At 40.0% G+C, this 21,135-nt stretch overlaps 2 protein-coding genes across 3 annotated transcripts in view; one reads left to right on the top strand and one right to left on the bottom strand.

The window, feature by feature from the left end:
• Positions 1 to 15,504, bottom strand: part of atg5 (ATG5 autophagy related 5 homolog (S. cerevisiae)) — a 55,915-nt gene extending 40,411 nt beyond the window's left edge. For both annotated transcript variants that reach the window (XM_061819280.1, XM_061819279.1), the window contains exons 1-7: positions 15,486 to 15,504; positions 14,869 to 14,971; positions 14,226 to 14,416; positions 12,052 to 12,179; positions 11,446 to 11,524; positions 10,089 to 10,251; positions 8,809 to 8,903 (exon numbers count right to left, since the gene is read on the bottom strand). In XM_061819280.1, coding sequence (XP_061675264.1) covers positions 8,809 to 8,903; positions 10,089 to 10,251; positions 11,446 to 11,524; positions 12,052 to 12,179; positions 14,226 to 14,333 — 573 coding nt within the window. In that variant the 5' untranslated portion in view covers positions 14,334 to 14,416; positions 14,869 to 14,971; positions 15,486 to 15,504. The remainder of the gene's footprint in view (positions 1 to 8,808; positions 8,904 to 10,088; positions 10,252 to 11,445; positions 11,525 to 12,051; positions 12,180 to 14,225; positions 14,417 to 14,868; positions 14,972 to 15,485) is intronic.
• On the top strand, positions 15,079 to 21,115 carry dctn3 (dynactin 3 (p22)). Its single transcript, XM_061819282.1, has 7 exons — positions 15,079 to 15,313; positions 15,900 to 15,984; positions 17,610 to 17,696; positions 17,794 to 17,877; positions 17,940 to 17,998; positions 18,861 to 18,920; positions 20,577 to 21,115. The coding sequence occupies exons 1-7, from the start codon at positions 15,212 to 15,214 to the stop codon at positions 20,661 to 20,663; spliced, it is 564 nt and encodes a 187-aa protein (XP_061675266.1). The 5' UTR covers positions 15,079 to 15,211; the 3' UTR covers positions 20,664 to 21,115.
• Positions 21,116 to 21,135: the final 20 nt, after the last annotated feature.

The raw sequence follows: 21,135 nt of genomic DNA, 5'->3' as shown, positions 1-21,135 counted from the left end.
GTCTTTGTCGCCACGACGGCTGCAGGCCAGACGGAAATGAGCCCTCTGTTATTTGGACTCGCCGTTGTCATTAATTCTGTCTGCATCAAACGCAGCACATGTTATTTACACTAAAGACCACAATCTGCCTTTGAAGGACGCCAAGCATGTGTTTGCCTGTGTGTGCGTGTGCATGTGTGCGTGGCGCGTCTACTCCAGAAGTGATCCATGGTGACTTCTGTGGGCCAGACAGCTTTGTTCTTGAGTTTCTGCTGTCTTCTTGCATCCATGTTCACTTTCTCCACGCTCGCGCCGTGTCACGACACGTCCGCCGAGCTAAATGCCGGATTTTCTTCTCCGCCCCGTGCGGGATCTGTTGGTATTCGCATGGAAACATCTGAATGGATCAACTGAACGTCTGCCAGCCATGAGGAGTGGCGATGCTTGTTCCCGACGGGAATTGTAAATATTTAAGGGTTGATCTTCAAACAGCAGTCACATTGCCTATTCTTAGATTTTCTTTAACTCACCCAAATCGTGTTTGTTCACGAATTTTCAATTAACACCATGTTGAAGTTTTTGCATTTTTAAAGCAAATACAAGATTCTTGTGATTGGTCACCAGTTGTAATAATTTTGCAATTTGTCTCAATAAATCTGATATTGATACAATTTTTATGCACATTTGAAAGAGGTTTGCTTCAGGTCTGTGGAGATCTAATTGGCATAGATACGACGACTTTTCACCCCACATTTAACCAAGATGTCTTTAACAACGATACTGCTTGCTTACGGATCATCACAAAGGCAAGAGAATCACATTATCATCTATCCTCAACTTTTTTTTCCACTCAACATAATTTTTTTAAAATTTATTTCATTTTTTCACATTTTAATTAAATTTATTTTTCCAATCAGCATTACATTGAAACATTAACTGTTAACATTTTAAAATCAACCAATTCACGCACACCCGCGACCCTTGTGCAGATAAGCGGCAAAGAAAATGGATGGATGGATGAATTCACACACACAGACACTTGAGATCAGGTAAATTTTTTTGTTTGAAATTTTTTTGAAATTTGTCCACCTGAGAGCAAAAAATTTGAATTGTGCCACTTGAACCATACAATGTAAATCAAGCCTGATTTTGAATCGAGTACTTAAAAAAATTGGCTTATAAACAACCATCGTGGAGAAAGGGACAACACAAGGCATTCAAAGTCATTACATTATGAAAAATGTAAATATGTAAATGTGTAATACTGTATATTTGTATGTCACAGATGTCAAACTCAAGGAGCTTGACCTGATGATCAGTTATTGATGTTTATATTTTCCAATATGGTGCCATTTGTCGTTATTAAAAAAATGTTTTGGCAGGGGTCTGGAATGGATTAATAACATTTAAATGCGGAAAATGTATTTTATGTACAAGTAAACTGAGTTACGACCATGATCAGGGAAGAATTCGACGCATAGGTCAATAACAATGTGCGCAGTTTCAAGATTATGACCAGTCCCCTAAGGGCAACCATAACTGGGATGCGGCCTGCGACGAGAACGAGTTTGACACCCCTGGTCTGGATGGATCAACTGAATATTTCCCAGTGAACATCTTGCTCATGACCTTTGATTGTGTATTGCACTGGGTGTAAATATTTAGCATAATTTCTCCAAAACATACAGAAGGTTTAGAGTAAAGAGCCAGGAAGTCCTGGCCAACAGGTTTTTTCAGTTTTTTATGGCGGCAACAAGTGCAACTGTCTGAGTGGGCGTGTCCCAGGGGCTTTAAAGGGCTAAGTTTTACTGCCACACACAAGAATGTTTGTCTAAAGTGCATTAAGAGGCTTTATGGCACAAGAGATGAGAGAATAAAGACAAGAGGCAGCAGAGCAGTCGTGACACGCCAGATAATCAATCACAGCAAACAACAAAGCATCATATCTTCATCCCTCACAGACAGTATTTTGAACCAGTGGTCTGACCCGATGAGAGAGAGAGAGAGAGGAGAGAGAGAGAGAGAGAGAGGAGAGAGAGAGAGAGAGGGGCTTTTCCCAAACCTCCTCAGACTCAAAGATCAGCTTGTTTTTCAAGCAAAATCTGTTCCACATTCTTGCTCAGATTCAAATGTGACGCTTTCGTGACCGCTGGGCATCAAAAGGATTTATGGTTATATTCCCGAACGTGGGTGTTGTCGGCTTCCTTGTTGCTTCCACGCAACACCAGCCATTCCTTCCACTATCTGGAAACGCCCACTTTCCTGGAAAAGGTAAACTATAACCGACATTAAATGTCTCAAATCAACGGAAAATATGACTGTTCTAGTCTGCCAAGAAATGTTTTATTGAAAGGAAGTTTATCCCACTTGAAAATCGTATTAATCAAAATGATATTACTAGATTGTACTGGTAGTTCCGGGAAAGTTTAAACTGAGAAAAAAAAGCACTAGGTTTGTCTAAATCAGGGGTCTCAAACTCAATTTAACTTGGGGCCGCTGGAGGTGGAGTCTGGCGAGGCTGGGCCGCAGTGCACATGGACTTTTGTGGAATTAAAATTAGAAATGAAAAATAATCCTATCCGGCGTAAAAATTGTGCCAAACATATATATGCGTTCATCTGAGATGATACGCTGTGGCGACCCCGAAAGGGACAAGCCGAAAGGACAACAACAACAACAACTTAAAAGTGCCATCCATATAAAACCCAAGGGCTGCACTACCGTTATACTTTCATATTAAGTTGGGGGCCGCAAAATATCATCTTGTGGGCCGCAAGTGTCCCACGGGCTGCATGTTTGACAGCCTGGTCTAAATGAAGGTCCTTCAATCACTTCAACAAAGTTCCTTGGCACGAAGACGCCACAAGAGGGTAGCAAAGAACTACTTTTGTCAAAAAGAGGCTTCTAAACTCGCTTCAACATAGATCCTTGTAACCAAAATCGCAACGAAGCATCAGTGTTGTGTATAGGAAATTCTAGAACTTACTTGAACATAGTTCCCTGCCACCAAGATGCCACAATAAACCATAACTTTTATCTAAATGAAATTCCTCAACTGTCTTCAACATAGCCTCCTCACACCGTGACAGTAGCAAATAACTACTTTTGTCGAAATGAAGCTCCTCACCTCACTTATAGATAGTTCCCTGGCACACAAATGCCACAAGATGGCAGGACAGTACTACTTCGGTCAAAATGAATCTCAATTCATTTCAACATTGTTCTCGGGCAAGATGGCAGCGAAAAGAATATTTTTATTGCATTGTTATTAATAATAGTTTTTTGGGCAAGCTATGTTTCCTTGTTTAAAGAAAGTTTGCCAAGTCAAATGTTCTCTTCCACAGGCAGATACTTTTCAGCCTTGGCTTTAAGCCTGTCTTTCGACTAATCTTTTCCAGTAGCGGGTCAAGTGATCGTTCATCATCTCGGTTTTCTTTTTCTTCAGCTGGGGGATTTTTCACCTGAGTCAGGAGCAAAGTGCGGAGGAGGAAGCTTGCAGCAGAGAGGGGACCTGAGGCAGCTTGTCCATTTACGCCTCCGGATGGAGCGCTCCGCCTGGCCGTCTGTCTTGACAACATTGGCGGTGACGTGTTGTGTTTGGTTTACAGATGAAGATCTCGGAATAGATGGAAACTGGCGCGGGCGATGGGCAACAGGGCGATAACTAATAACAATAAGGTGTTGAGTTGTTTTGTTGTGTTTTCAATTTCTGATGCAATTTTGGCTGAGTTTTTTTGGGACCACAGCAACCTCAGACAACTTGAGTCATGTCATTCAAAATTAGTAAGGTTGGTGCCTATAACAGGTCAAAACCTGTCTATTGATATATTTACTTTACATTTAACATCAGTTCCCTCAAATATTTTTAGGTTAGAAACTCTTACGACTCGTGAGGGATATTGTTCTGAAAAGTATTGATTTGACATGAGGCAACAAGGTAACAAGCCTTCTGGGTCATATTAAAGCAACAGAGTTCTTGAATACATTAACCTGAGGTAAACAAAAATCTCAGGTAAAAAAAATAAAAAGATATGGGTTCTTGTTCTGACACAGAACAAAAACACAACTACATAAAACATCCTTACAAAAACATGGGCCAAACATTTTTAATAATCCATTCTTGATTCTTGCCCTGACAAGTAACATTGAAGTTTGACGATGGTTGGTTGGGAATTTTGACAGACTTGCAGCTGCTTCCTTTAGCGTGATCTAATAATACATGGAAATATGCAGTTAAGTTGTATTACAACAGAATTTCCCTTTCAAGGAAATGCTGCTCCGGAGACTTACACTGGTTTCAGCATTTAAACCTTGCAATTAAACTACAATAGTGTAGTGTATGGCATGAACAAAATTTTTTTGTAGTCACCTATAATGTGATAAAAGTCAAATTGACGATGAATCCATGACCATTTATTTACCCCACACTACGTACAGTGGTCCCCAATATTTTTCTGCGCCCCTGACCAGGTTCACTTGAAGACAAATTACAATTGACAGACATGTTAAACCAATAAAAGCAAATGATTAAAAATATCAGTCATTATGATGCCAATGGGCCTTGCCGACCTGTCAATCACTCGTACATTAATAGCCAATCAGATAGCCGCATTGTCTTGACACGCCCGTGTCACCGTATTGTCCCACAAGTAATGCTGGTCGTCAGTAGCATGCACTTGGAAAAGTTCATGTTACGAAGAAAATGGTCCTCAGATGCGCTTGGGGAACGTGCAATTCTGATGAAAGATGTCCTGCTAGGTTACAAGGGGCCCGGTTGATACATTTTCCAAAGCCTAAAAGACAGTTGACGAAGTGTCTACAACGGATTAAGTCTTGTGGAAGACCCCACGTACAACTAAATGTGAACAATATCAACAAACACAAGGCTGTATGTTCAAAGGTAAGTGAGGGAGAAGTACCTTCTCTGAGTTTGATTGAATTATTATCAGTGCTTTATACATTGCAGGAGAACAACTTTCACTTTGTTAGTGTACCACTGACCTGCTGAATGAAGTGTGTCATCTTTTATGCCGAAGAGTCGGGTTGGTGATACGTAAATGCGCCATGTCATGCAAGAGAAATGTCTATTTGCCTATTTGTATCACATCAGACTTTTAAGACAGAGCACTGGCTTCGATTACGAGCCAAGTCATATGAATACACCCACTCACTTATAAAGACTACAATGATATTACTCGTGATCTTTCCAAGTAAAAAGTACTCACCCCTGCTTTACATGGGCAGTATGATTGCACTAGTTTATCCTGTTGGATTTCAATATGAAGTTTGTGACGCATCAAACTTTTTTGTATCGCTCGCCAACATTTCGCTGGAACTCTGACATTGCGTCCTGCTGCGTCCAAAATCTTAATTCCGTGTACATATCCCCGCGTGAAATCGCTGGGACCACTCTATAAAACTCTCTTGGACAAGTCTGACGCATTTGGCAAAAAACATACCCCAATATTATCTGGAATACACAAAAGAGAATACACTTCAAACATGTTCTCTTCAATCGCCATTTTCAGAGCTCATGGGATAAGGCTAAGGGGGCGGAGTTTAAGATCGCCATCGGAAAGGTCCGTTGTAATCGTTGTCTTTGGCGAGAGTGCTGCACCTTTCTCTAATGAGCCGGCACATCTGATCCATAGCACAGCGTTTTGTCATAAAAAGATTCTATATTTATCTCTTTAGTTCTTTCTATTTGATTTGTGTTTTTTATTTGAGGATAGATTTGGTCAGGTTTAATTTCTCGTAAAAAAAAAATATATATATATATATATACAATCCACACGGACGTAGCATCCATACGGTGAGATACATGACTACATTTTTCAAATTGCAGGGTTTAATAGCTATATTTGACTTTGTTAAACCAGATCTTCATATGAAGTCATTCACATTACGAAAACAAAGGCTTCTAAAATGAATGGAATTCATCCGTGAAGTGACATCTATGCACACAAAACATGATGTCATTTGTGGCATTGTTTATGGAAGCAAAGGTATACCCCCAAAAATTTGAATAAAGGGAAACTCCAGTTGTTTGTTTCAAAAGTGAAACTTGTACATTATGAGTTCACCAGACACAAAGTGAAATATTTTAAGCCTTTATATTTGAATTTGGATCATTATGGCAGAAAGACACACCCCCCCCCAAAAAAAGAAAAAAAAACAGTTGAACTTTGTCATGATTTTATAATTTTGTTACATACTGCATTGATTAATTTATTGTCGTCCAGGCATAATCATCAAAATTGAAACAAAGGCTTGAAATATTTCACTTTGTGTGTGGTGAATTAACAAGTTTCACTTTTTGAAATAAATTCTTCAAATATATGGATTTTCCCTCAATATTCAAATCTGTTGGCACAGACATGAAAATATGGCCCCCTGTATTGGTCTCAGTCCTGAACTGGTTTATGGCAATTTCAAGGACTGCCAAACTGCAGACAACATTTCATATATTTAGTTTCTAAGTTCTATCAGTTTGTCACTTAACTGTGTCCAACTCCTTCATCCTCCATTTATTTTGCACATCTCTGTTTTGTTGTACAATTATGATGTGTCATCTTTTGATGACGTAGGGGTTGGACGAGCCCAACCTGAACATCCAGACTGCACTCACATTGATTAAATAAGGGATCTATATCCAGATACAAAAGTGGCTGAGGTCATATTTGATCTGAGTTGTAATGTTCACATTGACATGGGGGTGGGGAGGGGGGGGGGGGATGATATCACAATTTACCTGCCATATGAAGTAGCTTGTCGTGATAGTGTGTGTTGTATCCAACATGAATCTCTTGTTGTATGTGCATTATTGGAAATAATATTTTGGCGACGAAGATGAAGTTTCACTTCATGGCACCGCTGTCACTGCCAATGATGAGGTACCACTAGTATGAATCTTTTACGGCTAACAGCGATTGGACTCGCCAACACAAGCAAAGCTAACTGTTCTGACAAAACAAAGCGGTCAGAGTATATAACGCCAATCCTAAAGTCGTTGCACTGGCTTCCAGTCAGCTTTAGAATAGATTTTAAAGTTCTGCTACTGGTCTATAAATCACTAAATGATTTAGGTCCTGAATACATGAAAGAAATGCTTACGGAAAACAAACCCAGTACAGCTCTGAGATCGAATGACTCAGGTCAAATTGTGGAGCACAGAGTCCAAAGCAAACATGGTGAAGCAGCATTTAGCTATTACGCTGCACAAAAATGGAATATGTTGCCAACAGAGGTGAGGTCAGCCCCAAGTGGGAATGTTTTTAAATCCAGGTTGGAAACTTCTTTTTTCTCATGCTTTTTACAATATATCCACATTTTGATCATATTGCTTCCACTGTATGCAGTTTTGTCTTTTTTTGTCATTTTTTTTGGTTTCATGCCGTTTTAAATGTTTTATCTCTTTATTTTCAAATGCCTTTAATCATGAAAAGCACATTGAGTTACCTCGTGTATGAAATGTGCTATACAAATAAATTTGGTTTGCTTTGCTTTGCTTAAATTCTTCCACAATTAGCTTACTTTCGTACTCTCTGTCCCAAGAGGACAAATGATAAATGTGTCGCCTTGTAGGCTGAACATTCTCCTGCTCCACTGGACATTACAGTCCAGCAGCGGTAGATTTCAACTTCTTCTGTATTATGGTCGACTCGAAGATGAGATGCAAAAAAAAAAAAAAAAACCACGTTTAGCGAAGAGTTGACTTCAAGTTTTAAATGTTGAATTGGAATAGTACAGGAGAGTCATCAACTTATTAGGTCAACCCCGACTGTGCTTCACTAGTAATGCCTACGAGGCCCAAATGTTATTGGTACTTTTGTCTTACTAGTTGTGGAATGCAATGGTGAACATTTTTTTTTTTTAACTAGTAAGTCAGTCGTTCTACGAGTATGCCCAAGTTGTTCAAGTTGTAGTGCGCTAAATTGTTAAGGTAGATAAAGACTATCGAATAATTGCTCAAACGGCTATCCACAGAAGCCTTGCAGATCCTCTTTTAAATCAATTGAATTGAGCAAGGGATTCTTACAACACTGGAGAAAGGCTCCGGGTAGAAGCACTTCACTTAATCCTGACGTCACGTCATTCCCAGAAACCTGTTGTTGTTTTGTCAAGGCGGTGATGGGGCTTTTACGATGCTGTCGGAAACAAAGAGGCTGTGTATGTCGCTGTCAAGGAAGGCACTCTCGGCTTGCACAAGCTAGTGAAGCTACACGTGGAAAACAAGCACCTGAAACCTGTCCTGCTCTTGTGTAATGAGTTGTGGAAAAGGTAGAAATCTCATTCAGTGGAGGTGATTTCCACAGTGAAGTAACAGACCTCAAAGAGGTTTTCACTCAGCCCTCTGGCACCATCTAGAGCAGTGATTCAAAACCTGTTCACCACACTCACTTGCTCCTTTTGCCATCAAAATTATTACAGTTTACTGACATTGATTTCAAAACACTTGTGGACTACTTTACAGTTTTGTAAACATGGAAAACTTGTCTGTGTGCTGTTTTGTCTACTGTTGCTTGTTCATGTTTCATTTCATCACGACCCTCGTGAGCATAAGCGGCCCAGAAAATGGATGGATGGATGTTTTCAGCACGTTTCATTGATGCAAGCTGAAGTCAAATTTATACAAGAAATTCAAGACAAATTAAAAAAAAAAAAATTGGCTGAGCAATGGCCTGCATCTTGCAAAAATGTGTAAGTTGGTTCACTCACTAACCAAGGTACCACTCACTCGATATAGAATTTGTGAGATTGATATTTAATGGTGTGTTGTGAGACTTTTAATGTCATATACGTATTCGTGTGTGCATGCATGCTACTGACCTGGTATATCCTGAATGGGATGTATCGGAATCCTCCTTCCTCAGTGGAGTACTCCATCAGTTTCCTGTTCATGGCCCAGAACTGCTCGAACTTATCTGCAGCATCCACAAAAATAAAATTAAAAAAATGACGTGCATCTTTTCAGAACCACTTCAATCCCAATATATATGAAAGATATCATTTTAAAATGCATGTGCTTTTAAAGATGTATGAACCTCCTCAAAATCACATCTTCCACACACTAATAACCGTACCTTAATCTCAAATAATTTCTGTACTCTTAAAAACATTTTAAACTCAAACAATACTCCAGAGTAGTACTGTACAATATCTACGTTGACATTGAGTCTGAGTGGACCATATTGCACAAATCTACTGTTGATGTCTTCATTTTGCTAAATCCCATTTCAGACGCCCTGTTATTTCACATGAAAGTAGTTAATTTCCTACTGTAAGTGATGGGTTTCGTCTTACATTTCACCATTCAGCGTGCAGCGTTCAAAAGAATCTTTTGCCTGTGACAACTTTGATAGGTAGCGTGAAAGGGGACACTGGCGGATGAATCCTGGACCTACTGTTGCTTTAGAGAAACTCCTATAAATGGGGCAACTGGGTGACAAATCCTACACCTACTGCTTATTTGATTAATCCTAAATCTGCTGTTAACCAGAAACTCTACGCGTATTGTGTGAATGCCATTTAAAAAAAATCCTGGATCTACTATTGCTTTATGGAAACTCTGTGTAAAACAGGAAACTGGCTGACAAATCATTGATCCACTACGGATTTAAGAACTCCTGGATCCATAGTTGATTTGAAGAATCTCTCTGTAAAAGGGGCTACTGCCTTGTAAATCCTTATTTTGCTGCTGATTTGACAAATACTGGATCCGCTGTTGCTTGTAGAAGCTCTCTGTGAAAGGGGCTATTGGCTGATCCTTCAATCGTGGAACAACAGTTTGAAAGCGGGTACCTACTGTCTGATAAATCCCAAATCTACTCCAGCTCTCGAGAACGTACGTAAAAAGGGGAATAAAGTTCCGCATCAACAAACGCCACCCAATGTCATCCAAAATATTTTGATTGAAAACTAAAATTTAGGCCTAACCCTCAAGATCACAAACTTTTAACCCATAAGCACCCCCTCCCTTTCACCTTACTACATTATTTCACACAACAGCCAACGGGAAATGGACATGTTGGAGCAGGCCGGATGAAACAAGAAGGGAAAGATGTTTGGTTTACTTCAAAGGCGTATGTGCGCGTGTGTGTGTTCTTTACCATTCTGCAGGCCCATCCACAGCTGCTTGTGGTCCTTCTTCTGCATGTCGTTGACCACTTGGCTCTTGTGTTTGAGCGCGTCCGCCTCCTTGATGCAGGACATGAAATGGGCCTCCACTACAGAGCTGGACGAGCAGTGGAGCAGGTCCTGGCCCGGAAAGTTCTGACATTGCAAAAAAAAAAAAAAAAAATTAAGCGTTAGCTAAAGAATTGTTCAGGCCATGTGTTGAGTATAACGTGAACAACCACAGTGTTGCTCGTCCTCTGGCTTGTCCATGTTGTGGCTAGCGATACGCTTCTGGTGGTATGTCAAATTTGTTTGAAAGGCGAATGAATGGGAATGACAGCAACATTAAATTGCATTGTTGTTTTTACAGAAGAGCAATTGAGACTATTCAGATTATTACATTAAGTTACTATAAAACTGAAATGTGTATAGATATAGACACAAACATACATTTTCCAAAAAGAAAATTAGGTGTTCCGTACATTAACAAGGCCATGAATGTTTTTGTTGTGTCATAATTCACACTGTTCAACAAATTACTGTTAAATTCTTCATTTCTTAAAAAGAATACAAACCATTGACGTTGTACTTTCCTCAAAAGAAAAGATTTAAGATGTTTCATATAAATTATGAAGGCCACTAAGCCAGCACGGTGGAGCATCTGGAGCGCATGGCTGGGCCTCACAGTTCTGAAGACCAGGTTTCAAATCCCGACGCCGCCTGTGTGGAATTTGCAAGTTCTCCCAGTGTCTGCGTGGATTTTCTTCGGGCACTCCCATTTCCTCCCACATCCCAAAAACACACATTAATTGGAGATTCTAAATTGCCCCTAGGTGTGATTGTGATCCTGTGTCCTGCAACTGGCTGGCAACCAGTTACCCTGCCTCCTTCCTGATGACAGCTGGGATTGGTTCTAGCACACCTGTGACCCTCGTGAGGATAAGCAGTTCAAAAAATGGATGGATGGATCAAAACCATTAGTGTTTTATAACTGTTCAAACTTACTTTTACTTAAGAAAAAACGTACTTTACAATGTGAAAATATTCAAGCTTTGATACATAAATATGTAATTTTCATTCTAATGTATAGATTTTTTAAATTTGGCTATCAAATGTGTCCATTTGAGGATTTATTGCTTGCACTTTACATTTTTTGCATTTTAAATGTCATTAAATGTGTTCATGTTTACGTACTGAATCATGATTTCTATTGTTAGTAATAGCTGAACTTGAAGCTAAATCTTATTAAAAATATTACCCACAAAATGAGAGCTCTGTCTACAGCAATATTCCTGTTACCTCAATTAGTGACTTTAAAAAACAAAATACAAAGTAAAGGAGACCTGTTACCTTGAAGTGCACCGTAATGCTCCACGGCAAGACTGAGTTGGAGGCATGGAGGTCAAACAGAACGCCGATTGGGTAGTGCCTGACATCAGGAAAAACACATGGTTTCATTGTGGACAAATCAATAGTTACATCTACATTTACACTTGAGTTTTATCTACTGGAACTCCTGAGGCCGTGATTGACTCAAAGTTGTGTGTCCACACTGACACCTTGTGGAAACTACTGGTAAATATGTCATTGTCGTTAAATTGTGAATTGAAGGGTCTGAAAAGAACGACGACATCGAGATCCCAGTTCAGCTCCTCAGCTTTTTCTTTGGCTTTTTGTAACACAACAGGAATTTCTATAAAGTGGTTTGGCAGTGGTACTAATATCTTTGTTGAATAAAAAAATAATACATTTTAATTGGCCGTTTTTAGGACAAATATGGCTGAATTAGTCCAATGAATATAACATGAGTCTTGATAATGTAAATCCTCGATGGGCTTGATTAGAGAAGGTACTAGAACCGTTCTTTGGCCAGCCCTGCTTTAGCCGTTTGACTGAATGTATTTGCCACAATTGCCCAACATCCTCACAGAAATGCAGAATGAGGACTTCCCTCACCATTTGAGTGGCGTCCCTTCATATTCGAACCACATTTCCCCTGCGTCCTCAGCCTTCATCAATTTGAGGAAGTGCTTCTTCACCTTGTCGGTGACCAACGTCAGGTAGCTCACCCTAGGCAACAGCAGCTGCGAGAGAACAAGATGATTACTACAGTTGGCTTTGTGGCGTCATCATTCTCTATCACTCTTCAAACATCAATCCATCCATTTTCTTAGCCGCTTATCCTCACAAGTGTCATTGGGAGTGCTGGAGCCTATCCCAGCTGTCATCAGGCTGGAGGCGGGGTATACCCTGAACTGGTTGCCAGCCAATCGCAGGGCACATAGAGAAACAGCCGTACTCACAATCACACCTATGGGCAATTTAGAGTGTCCAATTAATGGTTGCGTGTTTTTGGGATGTGGGAGGAAACTGGAGTCTCCATAGAAAGCCCATGCGGGCACGAGGAGAACATGCAAACTCCACACAGGTGGGTCCAGGATTGAACCTCAGAACTGTGAGGACAATGCTTTCCAGGTGAACCACCTCTTCAAACATGACCAATAAAATTATATAGCAAGAATAACCAAACTTTTACATTAGTGTCACATTTGGATTGCGTGTACATCGATTAGTCATGCCTGGAGAGTAAAATGCAATGACGGCTCAAATGCCAAGTCAGCAGAGCAACAGCTAACTCAATTGACCCCTCCGTACAGGGCACTTAACTACGCCTCCTGAAGTGACCTCACGCCAGGTGCGCTGACGTAAGACAAACAGTAAAAATGGCAAATACAATACAACACATTCTGAACTGAGACAGACTCCATGCTTCTGATTTCATTCATATCATCGATATATTATAGATTCTAAATACAATACATTCTTAACTGAGACGCCATGCTTCTGATTTCATTCAATCATTCACACGTAGCAATGTTATGCTAGCGGAGAACGTCTCATTCATTGATACGAGACGTGTATTAAAAATCAAATTTAGGGCATATCTTCATGCAAACACAGTCTGGTTAAGCTTCTGGCCGCAAGCCAGCAAGAAATCAATACGTTTGTGCAGTCCGATCATCGCTAAATATCGCTCAACAAAGAATAAGTGTGTCAATCGTTCACACGCAGCTAGCGAAGAACTTTGAATTCATTTATACGAGACATGTATTGAAAATCAAATATAGGGCATACCTTCGTGCAAACATATGTGTTCCGGTTGATATTAGATGGATTTAGTTGATGATGCGGTCTTCCACAAAGTTTGATCCATCGAAGGCATTTTTCATACTGGGTCTTCGGTTTTGGAGAGGGTACGAATCGAACTCCACCAACTAGCCTTTCAGGATACCTGTCGTCACTATTACAAAGTCCCGTGACTACACCTCTTAACCATATCTATTGTTAAAGAACCCAAATACGCGATAAAATGCTAACTAAACCTATACTGGACCATGCAATGTTGTCTGAGAAACTGGCGGGAGCAAAAACGGGCTTTGGTTTATGCGGATCTCTGGCCTCTGATCGGTCAGTGACGCAGATTGCGCAATATCCACGGAGGGGTCAATTCTGGCACTGCCCAGTATTAATACCCACCCACCCACCCACACCCACACAATAGTGTTAAATGGAACAATGGAGGTTTTTAGGTAGTACTGTAATATATATATATATATATATATATATTATATATATATATATATATATATATATACACACATTGAGTGTAATATAATTGCATAGCACAGAAGAGGCGTGAGATAGAGCCAGTCATACTGAGATCTGAGATGTAAAAGCTGAACAATTACCTTAATAAATGTTTTTTTTTAATTCTGTAATTTCCCCATGACCATTATCAGAACCGTTGGGGTGGATTGTATCCATAGTCTAATCTTTAAAAATGTTACTACGTGGGTAGTTAAATACTGGGACTCGGTACCCATCCCTACACCAGATGACAAAAATGGAATCAATGAATTAACAACCAGAAACAATGAGAAAAAGATCCACAAGATGACACCAAATTTGTTGTTGTTTTTTTTTTTTTTGCTTTGCTGAAAGACGATGTTTTCCCACTGAATCACAGAGGACAGGTTAAAAAAATAATAATTCAGTACCAACTTCTGTTGTGGACTGGTGCTATGAAAATATAAACTAACTTTAGGTTGAATGATGAGTGTATGACGTACATAATAAGGCTCAGCATCCCTCTCTGTCACCTCGTCCTGGTTGAGGGTGAAGCAGGCGGGGATCCGACCAAACCAGACGTCTCTTAGCACGTCTTTGTCATCTGCCATGTTGCTGCTGCCGCTCCCAGTGGCTCATAAAGACTGTACGCTTAAGTTTGAGCTTGAAGTCCAGAAGCTGTTTGCTTCTTGTCCTATCACAATCCAGAAAAGCAATTTGTCAATGTTAGTGCAGTGACATCTCACCGGTCTTAAATTGAACAAGTTATGGATGAGGTGAAGTCTATCACGGCTAACTTTTAGCAGTAGATTTAATGGAAAAACAAAAGTTAAATGAGCAAGCACACGCATGTAACGATACAACAGTAATTCAACGACATTAATCATCGCGAGAAAACAGAATGTGCAACATACAATGAACAGGGGTCTTCGGTGAAGTTACACTGTCAAACATTACGCAATGATCCTCAAATAGCAAACGCGTGGAGAAACGACGTTAGCACAACAGCTAGCTAGTTCGCATACTTACTGGCAACTCAACGCGGAGGTATTTTAAAGTAATAATTACAAGTTAGTAGCTTGCTTACAAGTGATTTACACGGCAAACGCGCGTTTAGCGCGTTTGTACAAAAGGAGAGGAACCTACTTTTGTCAGTTTTGCGGTGGAAGGGAAGAAGGGCAATGTTGTCATTCGCAGCTGACTGACAGCCGAAGAAGACATCTGGAACAACAGCGACCCCTGTAGACAGCTGTCAACATGACGATAGCGACAGGTTCCTATTTATTCTTTTTTTTTCCAGATTTTACTATTTCATAGACGGAGGAAGTAGATTATATTAAATACATGTATAATGTTTTGTAGTTTGCTCTAACATAAAAATTACAAAATAAAAAACGTTATCACGTGTCTACGTACGTAAAATACGTAAGCGAGTGAGGGCTATTTGGGTCTTCCTGTTTTGTCTGCCAAATAAAGAAAAACGACAATAATGGAAAAGAAAACGGCGGTGGATAACGTGGAGATGCGCCTTCAGGCGCTGGAGAATCGCATATATGGAGAAAAAACGAATAAAAGTGCAAAACCGTTAAAGGTTAGTTCTCAGCGTTGGGTTTACCCGTAGGTGTGGCCGAGCTAAGTTGCTAACTAGCTGCAAAGCTTAGCAAAATTAACCGTAACTTAAACCTTTGCCCATGAAACAGCGTAACTCAGCAATACATTATTTTAGTATATATATGGATTTGTAGTGAGTTGGCTAGTTCTACCTCATTTAAATGTTCCAGTATTGGAAGAATCAAGCTACGTTCAAGTTAGCAGGTCACTTGTTTTAGATTTTAGAATTATTTATATATATATATAATATATATATATATATATATATATATATATATATATATATATTTACCACGTTTTAAGCATCGATATGTGCTTAACTGTAAAAGAATTAACTGAATTTGGTGAGTCGGACGTTTTTCGTAAATATGGTAAATGATTTGTAGCTGAAGGCAGTGTTGGTATCTTGTGATTTAACTTCCATCTACAGTGAATGTTTCTTGTGTGGTCTGAGCTTGCGTTGAATTTAATCATGAATATCCTAGCGTTCAAAAAAGGACTGTGTTGTAAAATCATATGACATGTTGATGGTCTTATTACCAACAACAATTTGTCCTAATTTGTAGTGTGCAGAGTCTTTGGCTAGAATCCAGGCTGGCTTGACCAACACAGCCAACAAGAGGGAGCGAGTTAAGATCCTGCACAAGAAGAGTGAGTGACACAGCCTCCATGATGGATTATTTCTGTGTTTCAGTTCCAACCATTCATCCTTTTTGTGAGCCACTTATACTCACTAAGGATGCGGGCATGCTGCCAGCTGACTCTGGGCGAGAGGTGGTGTACACCCTGAACTGGTGGTTGCCAGCTAGTCACGGGGCACATATAAAGAAAAGAACTATTCACGCCCACATGAACATTTACAGGCAATTTGCAGTTGTCAATTAACCTATCATGCATGTTTTTGGGATGTGGGAGGAAACTTGAGTACTTGCACAAAACCCACGCAAACACGAAGAGAACATGCAAACTCCACACAGGCAGGGCCGTATTTAAATCCCGGTCTTCAAAACCATGGGGCAGATGTACTAACCAGTCTTCCACCGTGCCACCAATGTTTCATTTCTATGTCAGACAAAATTAATGCTGTATTTCTGCTTTCACAAGAACTGGAGGTAGCAGAAATGAAAATGTTGAGGTTCTTGCTCGGAGTGAGCAGGTTGGATAGGATTAGAAATGAGTTCATTAGAGGGACAGCCAAAGTTGGATGTTTTGGAGACAGGATTCGAGAGAGCAGACTTCGATGGTTTGGACATGTTCAGAGGCGAGAGAGTGAGTATTTTGGTTGAAGGGTGCTGAGGATGGAGCTGCCAGGCAAAAGAGCGAGAGGAAGACCAAAGAGAAGGTTGATAGATGTTGTGAGGGAGCACATGAGGACTGTGGGTGTTGGAGAGCAAGATGCAGGAGATGAAAAAGATGACACGCTGTGGCGACCCCTAATGGGGCAAGCCGATAGGAAAAGAAGATAATTATAAATGAGTAAAATTATCATATAACTTAACCATAAATGTAAAAGAAGTGTTCTGTCCTTGATTGTGGCCTGTTAGGAGACTTTTATCTCAATAAGGCAAAAAATTGCCACCCTCCCCATGAATGGGTTGAATAAAAGTAAAACTTCCTACTCACCAGATATGCTGATTATTAATTGTATTGGTGTGCGACCATTGTAAGGATAAGCGTTATGGAAGATGAATGAATTCATGAGCAGCTCACTATAGATGTGTGTCGCTGTCCACGTTTGCTCTGACAAATATTGCACTGACCAACTAATCAATACTGAAAAATGCTGACATCATTAAGGGCCTGCACTCTGGCCCTGTGAGAGAGAAATTTAAAATCTCATCGGTGAGCGAAACAGATCCTTTGCTAATTAAGTTGACGTTAGATGGGTCAGCAAGACTGATCAGATTGACTCAGCAACACTTGAGCGATTTATGATTCATGATAAATGATGATATGTGATTGGAGAAAATAAATATTCACGTACACACTGGAAGCAGTACAGTCAAGTGAAATCCTACAAAATAAAAGCAAGAATAGATTTTGGGGGTTAAGTTAATACAATTCAATTGAACACGCGTTAGAATTTAAATTGTAAATGGCACTCTGTTCTTCTTTTGGATAGTGTAGGCTATTTGTTGTCATGTTGTAAATGCTTGCATAATTTCTTCTCTTGAATGTTATTATTCTTATTTGCTACCTTTGTCCACCTTGCTGATGGAAAACCTGCATGTCTTGCACTTGTTTAATTCTAATGACTTGTTTTTGCATTGGTGTAGTTGAGGACTTGATGAAGTACCTCGATCCCCAATTTACTGACCACATCGCTGTACCCGACACCATGAAGCTAGAGTTCATCCTCGCCGGTCAGAAATGGACGATTACAGATGCTGAACTATTTTGACGTGGCTGTGCAGGATGCTCTAACTGACGGTCTGTATGTTGTTGAATTTGCGCGCACAGAGGAGGACTTCTTGCTTTCCCAGGCTGCTTTGCTGGAGCAGGCCAGCAACTTGCAGCCACTGCTGGAGAGCACCTACATTCGAGGTAATGGAACATTTGTCAGAAAGTGGGTAATACATTTTTATGCCTTGATTTTTGGCTTACAGATGTTCCCGAGCATGCCACAAAGCTGCAGCGTCTATCTCAGATTCACATCAAACAACAGGTAAACGATGCGCATGATTAGGACGTGACAAATATCCTGATAACCAATTAACCAGCTGATTAATTCAAAAAGTTTAAGGAATAAAATGTAAATCTGGCCTGTGTCAAATAGATACTGTAGATCTGTGTGCTACTGAACTGCTACTGAAATGCATTAAAAAAAAAAAAAAAAAATCCAAGGCTGATTCTTGACAGTATACATCAACACCGAAGCTGTCTGTCTGGAAGAGGTAGCCGTGAAAGTTTGATTGCTAGTGCAAAGAATCAAGGTGCTAATGCTAAGGTGAATGCCTGGAGCAGTTTGTGATTGGCGAACTAGCATATTTTCCTCCTCCTCGACTGGTCACAGAGCAGAAACAAAATCACAACAGCTTCATATCCCATGAAAAAAATGAGTCTTATCTACCTATTGTTCATATCTGTGGTAATAATGGATTAGCCATTTGGTTCCCAGAATGCATTGAATGTGCAATGGATTGAATTAAAATTATAACTGGAATCCTTGTACGTGTGTTTCTGTTAGTATTGGTTGGATGAAGGTTCAGTTAGGACTCATGAATCCTTGGGTAACAGACCCAAAATATAGCTGTTACATATTATACATGTTGAGGGAATTGTAATTTTAATGTACTTTCCTGTGTAATGGCTCATTACAATGTCATTACCTTTTTTAGGATTGTTAATAATTTAGGATATATGAAGAGAGGGGGAAAAAATGGAATATATGTCACAGGTCAAAGTTGATTTTTGCTGAAATGAAAAGGACTGATTTCGGCTGGTTAATCGGTCGGGGCCCTTCTCATGAGAACTCTTTATTTCAATGTTTTTCACCTTTCGGGACCTCAATGACTATTCTCTTTCAGGACCAGACAGATGCTCAGGCACTGGAAGTCAAGAATCTTTTTGAGGAATACAACAAAATGGTACACACTGTTGTGCAAAGACACCCCAAAATAGTATCCTGTCTTGCGATATAATAAGAGACACAACAATTCAGCGAAGAATATCAAACAGTATTAGGCATTTGTTGTGTATTGTGAGTGTATTTTTTTATGTCATGTGGAAATTGAGTTTTAGAGAAGACATTTTACATTTTTTGTCCCCCCACCATTTAAGACTTGACCGCTATCTTCCATGATTTCAATGAAATCCCCCAAGGATCACTAATTTCCGGCCTACGGAGTGCACCGGATTATAAACCTCACCCAATACATTGGAAAGGAAATACCATTTGGTACATGCATAAACTGCACCTGTGTAAAAGATGCAAGTGCCCACATTGAAACATGAGATAGTTACCAAAAAAAGACTGTACAAAGAAAGAGTTTTCAAAGTTTTAATACTTTAGCTTATCTTAACATATCAACAACACGGTAGCACGAACAGGGCTGGTTTAGAAAAAAAAAAAAACATACCTAAATCACTGAGTAACGTCAGAAACACACTTGCGTGGCGCTATAATGCTAGCGCGGCGCTAACACTGCACTGACAGAGACGCTTAACAAAAAAAAAAAAACTATACTGGTAAAAATCACTGAGACGCAGCAGCAACACGCTAGCACAGCGCTAACAGGGCTGGTTAAAAAAAAAAAACATACTGGCAAAAGTCACTTCCTCGGCACATATTTTCTACTTGTCTCGCTTACCTTTTTTGCTCGAGTGCTCCCTTGCGGCCGTTAGGAAAAAAAATGCACAAATTAGCCGCATCACCGCATAAGCCGCAGGGTTCAAAGTGTGTAAAAAAAGACACGGTTTATAGGCCTGAAATTACGGTAATTAAATACTGTCAAAAAAAAGAAAACCTATTCATGGCCAGGGTGGCAATGTTTTGCCTTATTGAGATAAAAGTCTCCTAGCAGGCCACAATCAAGGAAATAACACTTATTTTTCATTTATGGTTAACTTATGTGATAACTTTACTAATTTATAATCTCGTCCCAAAAATCTAACCGTTAACTTAGATCAATGTTTTCTCCTCTCTTGATACCAAATTATGGCTTCAGATCAAAACACTTAAATATGAAATATACTGAAGGATATAATGCGTGAAAATCTCGATGTCCCAAAAATGGGACGCTCCCCACGAATGGGTTTAAACATTGCACATTTAACCAAAAAAATGTTCAGCCGTATCATATAATTTTGTCCAACCAGAGTGTGCTAGGCTAATGTTAACACAATGCCAAACATCATAGTCAGTTGGCTAATGGAGATTATCATAGATAAGATAAACATTAATTATACTACTATAACACATGATGCAGCACCACAAAAACAGTGCATTGAACATTACAAACATCGTCTGTGCTCTGTCAGACCGAGTTTAGTTGAGTTTAGCTTCGACTCTTCTCTGCTTCTCGCTCGTCATTGCGGTGCATCTATTCCAGTAGAGCTCGGTCCTGCCCGGCCTGCTGTGGTCCAAAGCGTGCAACTCTAAATTCTGACTTCCCCGCGTGACCTGTAAAAATATCTTTTAAAAGAAAACACCGCTGAAACATTTGCGATATAGCGGTGGCGTGAACGGTGAACCACAATATAGCGATGTTTAATTTCTTTGAACCTCATCTTTGTATTGTCAGATGTTCCTGCTGTCCAAACAGTTCACCCAGTGGGACGAGAGCCTGAGGAAGTTGGAGGAGGCCAAAGGGATTCGGCCCGTGGAGTAACTCAAATCCATGATGATGATGATGATGCGGTTGGAGTGTGGACTGAAGTTTACATTGTGCAGTTTTTGAACAGTCTGGACAACGCAAAAGTCCAAAGTGATGTTGCAGTTGAGAAAAAAAAGAACCCACAAGAATAGACGTGGTTTGAGCATTCATCAGCTGTCTGGGAGAATTTGACTCCTGTCACAAGACAGTCCGGCGTCACCTCGGTCTAATTTATTTGTACACACACACACAGTAGTGGTACTCTAATAGTACATTAATAGATTTACATGCATTCCAGCTTGTCTCCTGCAACCCGAGTCACAAGACTTCGAGGGCCTGACCTGCACTTAACGCTCAACCCCCCCCCCCACCCCCATTTCCATTTATATCCTGACAAGATCATGTTTCTGTTTCAACATGTCACAAACATGACTCCAGATAATCTAATAAAAATGTTTGTATTGGGCTACTCTTGTGTGATGGATGA

Source organism: Syngnathoides biaculeatus, chromosome 5, assembly GCF_019802595.1.
Source record: "Syngnathoides biaculeatus isolate LvHL_M chromosome 5, ASM1980259v1, whole genome shotgun sequence".
Classification (NCBI taxonomy): domain Eukaryota; kingdom Metazoa; phylum Chordata; class Actinopteri; order Syngnathiformes; family Syngnathidae; genus Syngnathoides; species Syngnathoides biaculeatus.
This window is presented reverse-complemented; position numbering and strand designations above follow the sequence as displayed.